This window comes from Salmo trutta, chromosome 1, assembly GCF_901001165.1.
Source record: "Salmo trutta chromosome 1, fSalTru1.1, whole genome shotgun sequence".
Classification (NCBI taxonomy): domain Eukaryota; kingdom Metazoa; phylum Chordata; class Actinopteri; order Salmoniformes; family Salmonidae; genus Salmo; species Salmo trutta.
Window position 1 is genome coordinate 44,213,134 of NC_042957.1, and position 8,399 is coordinate 44,221,532.

At 43.4% G+C, this 8,399-nt stretch overlaps 1 protein-coding gene across 2 annotated transcripts; it reads left to right on the plus strand.

The window, feature by feature from the left end:
• Positions 1-1,769: 1,769 nt before the first annotated feature.
• Positions 1,770-8,039, plus strand: LOC115196747 (26S proteasome non-ATPase regulatory subunit 3-like). Of its 2 annotated transcripts, none has more exons than XM_029757626.1 (12): positions 1,770-1,818; positions 1,933-2,097; positions 2,740-2,930; positions 3,136-3,273; positions 3,487-3,623; positions 3,800-3,990; positions 4,266-4,369; positions 4,967-5,081; positions 5,163-5,282; positions 5,425-5,528; positions 6,970-7,176; positions 7,781-8,039. In XM_029757626.1, exons 2-12 carry the CDS (start codon positions 1,938-1,940, stop codon positions 7,856-7,858), a joined length of 1,545 nt encoding a protein of 514 aa, XP_029613486.1. In that variant the 5' UTR covers positions 1,770-1,818; positions 1,933-1,937; the 3' UTR covers positions 7,859-8,039. The 2 variants fall into 2 exon arrangements, with proteins under 2 accessions (XP_029613486.1, XP_029613494.1); XM_029757634.1 differs by having other exon boundaries at positions 1,776-1,818; positions 1,937-2,097.
• The last annotated feature ends 360 nt before the right edge of the window (positions 8,040-8,399 follow it).

Below are 8,399 nucleotides of genomic sequence, written 5' to 3' on the forward strand. Positions count from 1 at the left end.
CTCATGGGAACAACACTTTACATGTTGCGTAATTTTTTTTTTCTGTGTTATTAGAGAAGGTGGCTCATTAATTGTACAGACAAAAACAATGTGTGTTTTGAAAAAAAGGAGACTTCATGAATCATTATTAAAAGTATGGAAAAAATAATTCAATCAAACTAGCAAGTATAATTTAAACTGAAAAGTGTGATGACATTATCTTTCAATAATGACACTTGATGTTGTATACACATTCCCAATACAAATATTTAATATAATCTGAATTTTCCAAATGCACATATATGGTTATTCGTTACAAGGGTTCACAATTATTATCAAATGGTCAAATTATGAAAGACCGTCCGAAAGACATGCGAGGGAAAACAATGCCAACAATTCAAGAATGCAGAGTCCATAAGTGACATATGCTCATATGATTGAACAGGTAGTGGGTCTCCCCTTCTGCAGTCCGTTTAGGTACACACACACACATACCGGTACTTCACATACACCACCCACAACATTCATGTTGTCCCGTATGCCACTCTGGGCTCGTGTGGGTGGAACTGGCTTTGGTTTGTTGACCGTCTGTGGGAGATCGCATGTCCCCTTCTTATTGAAGAGAGAGAGAGCCCCATGGTGGCAGGAGATGGCACAGCTTGGGACGGGATCGCTGCATCCCCCCTCCACTACCTCCCCCACCATCCTCCCAGCCTTTAATGTGTCTCTCATCACTCTGTTGGCATGCCAGCACTTTCGCCATTTCCATGGTAACGGCTCATTCATGTTTACCCCCTTGTACAAACAATCCCTGATCTATCCTTTCCCTTTTCTCTTTCAAGACTGTCAAGGGAGTTGTGATTACATAACTTTATGACACATCTCTTGCCTTTGGTTTTGGTATCTTTACAGTAGATCTGTGTGGCATGCATGGAATTTGGAGTGGGATCATCATAGTGCTCAGATGATCAAATAAATAATGTTGAAATTGCAATCAGTGTAATTACTGTATGTGTGCGCCTAAGCGTCTTCAATGGTCATAAACGTTGTAAGTGGATTGGCTCACAAAGTAAATTATCCCACTAAGGATGTATACTGAGCTAAAATATAAATGCAACATGTAAAGTGTTGGTCCCATTTTTAATGAGCTGAAATAAAAGATACCGGAAATATTCCATACACACAAAATGCTTATTTCTCTCTTAAACTGAGGAGTATTTCTGTCTGTAATAAGCCCTTTTGTGGGGAAATATTATCATTCTGATTGGCTGGTCCTGGCTCCCCAGTGGGTGGGCCTATGCCACCCATGGCTGTGCCCTTGCCCAATCTTGAAATCCATAGATTAGAGCCTAATGCATTTATTTAAATTGACTGATTTCCTTCTATGAACCGTAACTTTGTAAAATATTTGAAATTGTTGCATGTTGCGTTTATGTTTTTGTTCAGTATATATGTGCCAATGAGAGAAATGGACGTCATATAAATGACAACATAGGCTACAACTCTGTCAAAGCACAATAGGCCTACAATACATTTTTTATTTGATCAAAACTCGCCATAAATGGTTTGGATTATTAAGGAAGATGATTGGAGCCCTAAACAAATTCAAGTTCTCTTTAAATTGGATTAAGAAAAGTATTATTATTACCAGATCACCCTGTTTTATATCTACATCAAACAACAATTCGTATTAAAAGTAGCGTTAGTGAAAATGATCACTTTATTCAGCTATCTATTACTTTTGACTGCTCGATATTATCATCATCAACTAGTATGGTATGTCTCCATAATCCTTTGCGTCTCACAATAGTTGCCAGTCATTCTGCCGACGAGACGAATGTGAGTGTCGAATGGAGTCAAATAACTAACTGTGTATTCTACGTGGTTTATTTTTTTTACATGGCTTATTGATAGGTAAGTAGTTTTTTTTTTTACTTGCACATTTCATTTCAGACAGTATGAAAGAGACAACAGCCAAGAGACGCGAGAAACCCAAGGACTCCAAGGCTGAGAAACAGAAAGATGCGGGCCCCGAGCCGCAGGATGTGGAGATGCCGGAGGAAGACTCGGCTACTGCAGAAAAGAAACCCAAGGAACTTGATACCCTCACACTTGAAGGTAGCTAGCTAGATGGTTAGCTGCGGTTTAACACAAATACTGAAAAGGATATATTCAAACTCAATGTCAGTTACGGAATATTGCAACTGCTTCGGGTTTTTGCTACCTAGCTACTGTACTGAATGTTAGTTAGCAAGCTGTTGTTAGTCTATGTAACCAGCTAGCTAATTTGCCAGTTTTAATTGGCAATACTTTGTTGAAATGTAACTATCGTGAGAGAATGTAATTAGCTAACCTAGTTTAGCCTGTTACTATATGTTCTGACTAACTGCGTTAACGCTTGTCTGACTTTATTCACTCGCTGTATTAGTAACTAGATCGGTAGCTAACGTTAGCTAGCTAACTATCTGGGTGCCTAACAACGAAATCCCCTAGTCATAGCTAGCTAGTTAATCAGTTTGCTAGCAATGTTAACTTCAATGTGTGTCAGTTGGAAATCACTTTACTGACGTAACCTGTCAAAGCAGTACTTCTATATTTTTGTGTATCCAATTGTAGCGATCTAGCTTGCCAGGTCATTGTATTTACAAATCTTTTCAGTTTTGAATTGAGTGAAAGAACTGACATTAGCTGTCAGATTTTTTTTAAATCACTATTCCATAAGTCTCTCCTTATGACCTCATTCCCCCTCTCCCGTTGCAGACATCAAGGAGCATGTGAAGCAGATAGAGAAGGCTGTGTCGGGCAAGGAGCCTCGCTTTGTGCTGAGGGCCCTGCGCGCCCTGCCCTCCACCAGCCGCCGCCTCAACCCCAACGTGCTACACAAGGCTGTGTCTGGCTTCTACACCTCCAACGCCGCTGGCAAAGAGTTCCTACTCAGCTTCCTAGAGGAGGTATGATGAGTGCAGATAGAAAAGACTGGTACTACTATTACTACTTCTATTGCTGAGAAACCTTGACTATGAACTATTACTCATTGCCTTTATCTCTGTCTCCTTTGCCCACTTGACTCCTTTGGTCCCTTTCTGTCTGCTTCTGTCTTTCCTTTTCCCTCCTCTACCCACGCCCTCTCCCCCTCCATCTATTGCATCCATCAAGCCCATGGACACCGAGGGAGATATCCAGTTCAGGCCCCGTACAGGGAAGGCAGCTGCCACCCCCCTGATCCCTGAGGCAGAAGCCTACCTGCAGCTGCTCCTGCTGGTTTACCTCACCGACAACAAACGCTACACAGAGGTGGGCTGACTGAGTTCACACACACTCTCTCTCTCTCATGCCTCTGTCTCTCGCTCTCAGGCATGCACAGTACATATTTATGTTGGATTGAGCTCTGTATTCTCTTTGGTATATACAATGCTCACCACACGGTGGTCCTTAGAAAGAAATGATGTCTGGGTTAATTCCCGACTGCCTGTCTTGGTTGTTAGCTTCTCACTTTTCTCTCTGTAGGCCCAGAAGGTGTCAGACGAGCTCTTGCAGAAGATCGGACCTCAGAACCGCCGTGCTCTGGACCTGGTGGCTGCTAAGTGTTACTACTACCACTCCCGCGTCTACGAGTTCCTCAACCAGCTGGACACTGTGCGTAGGTAAGCCCACCAACACTCACTGACTGTTTTTCTTTTTTCTTACTTAAACCCATGGCGAGGATGACGGTGGGGAAAGATGGAGGTTGTTTCAAAAGGCAGTAGGCCAGTTTGAACCTATGCAAGTCAATATGTAATGCCTTCGGTCGATTTTTAAACTAAAAACCCTTCTCTCTCAGTTTCCTGCACACGCGCCTGAGGACGGCCACCTTGCGGCACGACGCCGACGGCCAGGCCACGCTGCTCAACCTGCTGCTGAGGAACTACCTGCAGTATAACCTGTACGACCAGGCTGAGAAGTTGGTGTCCAAGTCAGTCTTCCCTGAGCTGGCCAACAACAACGAGTGGGCCCGCTACCTCTACTACACAGGTGAGCGGGACTGGGGAGGAGAGGGACTGGGGAGGAGCCCTAAGCATACCAATTTCTGTTGACATAAGGTGTCACCCGTGATAAAACTGTATACATTTTACAAGTTGAAGACATCAGAAGTTGTTTAGTTTAATCACATTCAATTGAATTATGTTTCAGGCCTCTACAGGTTTTGAAGTGACTATAGGAAACTGCCTCAGAATATGAATGAATTTGTAGTTGTGGCTTAGTTTGCTGCTTTTCCACTCTGATCATTCTCTCCTTCAACCCTCCAGGTCGTATCAAGGCCATCCAGCTGGAGTACACAGAGGCCAGGAGGACCCTGACCAACGCTCTGAGGAAGGCCCCCCAACACACAGCTGTGGGCTTCAAACAGACAGTTAGTACACCCAGCATGCAGTTTTGTGTGCAATTATTACATTTTGCACACACATTTTACATGTTAGTCTTTTAGCAGACACTCTTATCCAGAGCGACTTAATGGCGCAATTAGGGTTAAGAACCTTGCTCAAGGGCACATCGAGAGATTTATCACAGTCGTCACAGGGATTTGAACCAGCAAACTTTTGGTTACTGGCCCAATGCTCTTAACCACTAGGCTACCTTATTAAAAAGGAGAAACTTGTTAAGGTTTTAAAGTTGTCACTCAAATTTCCCGTAGTGTGTTGCCTGACAACATATTGTCAATCAAACTTTATTTGTACAGCACATTTCTTACAGGGGATTATGCATTTCAATTTTTTTTTTTATAAAATACATTTAAAACAATCTTTTTCTTTCTCCACTTCATACACGAACCTGCACACACGAACAACAACTGAGACGCGCACAATGACTACATCTCATCTGCCAAGACCCACATGCTAATGCTATTTCAATAATTCAGGGGATGCATTTCGAAGTGCTTAACAAATAAAATAGCCCACTGTATGCCACAAAGTTCAGGATGTTCACATCTTCTCCCTCTCCCTATCAGGTTCACAAGTTGCTGATTGTGGTAGAGCTGTTGCTTGGGGAGATACCAGACAGGCTGCAGTTCCGCCAGGCTCCCCTGAAGAGATCACTAGCGCCCTACTTCCTGCTCACCCAGGGTAAATTGCCGGCAAGCTGGGTCATGAGAATGAGTCTTAAGCGTGAGTAAGATGTGAACCCTGGTCTCTGTTCCCACACAGCTGTCAGGACGGGTAACCTGGCCAAGTTCAACCAGGCCCTGGATCAGTTTGGAGAGAAGTTCCAGGCAGACGGCACCTATACCTTGATCATCCGCCTGCGACACAATGTCATCAAGACAGGTCAGTGACCAGGCCTTTCACTTCGTGCTATTCTTCCACATTCTCAGATGGCTTCCTCTTCTTTTTAACAGTTTTTGGTCATGGTTCTTCATTTTTAATACCTGAATGACTTGTTGATATTTAACACCATCTCTCCCTGTAGGTGTGCGTATGATCAGCCTGTCCTACTCTCGTATATCCCTGGCAGACATCGCTCAGAAGCTGCAGCTGGACAGTCCAGAGGATGCTGAGTTCATAGTGGCCAAGGTAACATGATATACTACAGCCATACTCAATTGGTGGACCGCGATTCGAGCCCAGATTGGAGTCAATATGGTCTAGGAGCGTGGATCACAAAACCAGTCAGTATCTGGTGTGACCACCATTTGCCTTGTGCAGAGCGACAGATCTCCTTCACATAGAGTTGATCAGGCTGTTGATTGTGGAATGTTGTCCCACACCTCTTCAATGGCTGTGCGAAGTTGCTGGATCTTGGCTGGAACAGGAACACCCTGTCATACATGTTGATCCACAGCATCCCAAACATGCTCAATGGGTGACATGTCTTAGTATGAAGCCCAAGGAAGAACTGGGACATTTTCAGCTTCCAGGAATTGTGTACAAATTCTTGCGACATGGCATTGTCATGCTGAAACATGAGGTGATGGTGGCGCATGAATGGCACAACAATTGGCCTCAGGATCTCGTCACGGTATCTCTGTGCATTCAAATTGCCATCGATAAAATACAATTGTGTTAGTTGTCCATAGCTTATGCCTGCCCATAACCCCACCGCCACCATGGGGCACTCTGTTCACAACGTTGACATCAGCAAACCGCTCACCCACGACTCCATACACGCCATCTACCCGTTACAGTTGAAACCTGGATTCATCCGTCAAGACCACACTTCTCCAGCGTGCCAGTGGCCATGGAAGGTGAGCAATTATCCACTGAAGTCTGTTAGGATGCTGATCTGCAGTTAGGTCAAGACCCTGGTGAGGACGACGAGCATGCAGATGAGCTTCCCTGAGACTGTTTGTGTAGAGATTCTTCGGTTGTGCAAGCCCACAGTTTAATCAGTTGTCCAGGTGGCTGGTCTCAGATGATTGAGTAGGTGAAGAAGCCAAATGTGGAGGTCCTGGGCTGGCGTGGTTACATGTGGTCTGCAGTTGTGTGGCCGGTTGGACGTACTGCCAAATTGTCTAAAATGTCGGAGGTGGCTTATTGTAGAGAAATGAAAATTACAGCTCTGGTGGAAATTCCTGTAGTCAGCATGCCAATTGCACACTCCCTTAACTTGAGACATGTGGCTTTGTGCACCTGTGCAATGATCATGCTCTTTAATCAGCTTCTTGATAATGCCACACCTGTCAAGTGTATGGACAAAGGAGAAATGCTCAATAACAGGGATCTAAACAAATTTGAGTGAAATAAGCTTTTTGTGCTTATGAAACATGGGACTGTTTTATTTTTGTTCAGTGTGTGTATATATTGTACCTTAAGCTCATGATTTATCCCCACCGCCTGCTCTACATCAGCTCATACAAGGATTTCCTAAACAGCATTAATAGAAAAGCACATCACTTGTGTGTGTGATAAATATGGAATGCAGTCCTCAACGGTCCTAAGCCACAGCTGACACGGTGGCAAGGGAAAACTACCTCAGTCTCTTACTGACTTTCTCCCAACCTCATCCCTCTTCCAGGCTATCCGTGACGGAGTGATCGAAGCCAGCATCAACCATGAGAAGGGCTATGTTCAGTCTAAAGAGACCATGGACATCTACGGTACCAGGGAGCCCCAGCTGGCCTTCCACCAGAGGATCTCCTTCTGCCTGGACATACACAACATGTCTGTCAAGGCCATGAGGTTTCCACCCAAGGCTTACAATAAGGACCTAGAATCAGCAGAGGTGTGTACCAACTTTTTACTACTCCTTGTATTAGCCCCTGAAATTAACTGTCGTGAGGGTTCTTTTGTAGGAGATAATATGAAATTGTTCTTTATATCTGTGCTGCTGAACTACCAGTATACTATATTTTACTGTTATGACCACCAGGGGGCAGTGTTAACTAGTTTTGTAATGTTATATTTGGGACTAGAATTTCAGACTAAATGCTAACTGTCATTCTAAAATGTTAGCTATTTGCAATCTTAATCATTTTAAAGATGCACTATGCATAAATCACTCCACCATTTTCTGGTTGCTAAGTCTAATAGTTTGCCTAATTTCAGTTTGAGATTCATTGTAACATCTAAACCACTGAAATATCTTTTCCATAACCAACAATATTATATTTTCAGCTGTTTGAAGCTGGTGTACAAAACCAAATTTAAAAGACGCAAAAACAAAACTTAAGAATGGGAGGCATAGAAATAGGGCACATAGAACAGATATACTGCTTAGACTTGCTTTCAATGAGAATGACAGATCTATAACACATTTCTGTGGGAATTTGGTCAGGTCTCCCAAAAAGTTACATACTGCAGCTTTAGTGTGTGTGTTTACATTTCAGGAGCGCAGAGAGCGGGAGCAGCAGGACCTGGAGTTCGCCAAGGAGATGGCGGAAGATGACGATGACAGTTTCCCATGATCCTCTGAGAGGAACGAGTACAAGGATGCCTTATTGTTTTTTCCCTTTCTCTCCCCCCTCTATCCTTCCTCCTCCCTCTTGTAATAGTTGTTTTGTTTATTTCTCTGCAGGCACAAGGCCATTTATAATATGTGTATGTTAGCATTGTAACATACAATAAGAACACCTCTATTCAACCCTACCACTGGTCATCGTTGTCCCTGCTTTTAGACTTTGCGTGTCACTGTTAACTTGCTGGGAGAAGCATTTTGTGTATCTGTATTGAGTTTGAGGCCAGCACACAAAAAGTCTGTCAATTTAATTTCTAATTTGGGGAACACTCATTTGTACAGTGAATGTCTACCAAACTAAGAGCCTTTTGGCACACTGTCAGGAATTTGTTGGCTCCTTGATTGTTATTTTTGCTGCGCAATGCAATTCAATATCTTGACAGCAGACCTTTCTAAAATGCAGATATGGAAACTCATATTTCAAAATACCTTGAGGAAATCAATTCATTTGTTGTCCCTCTTTAGAACTGTGTGCCGTTGAGCTCAACTAG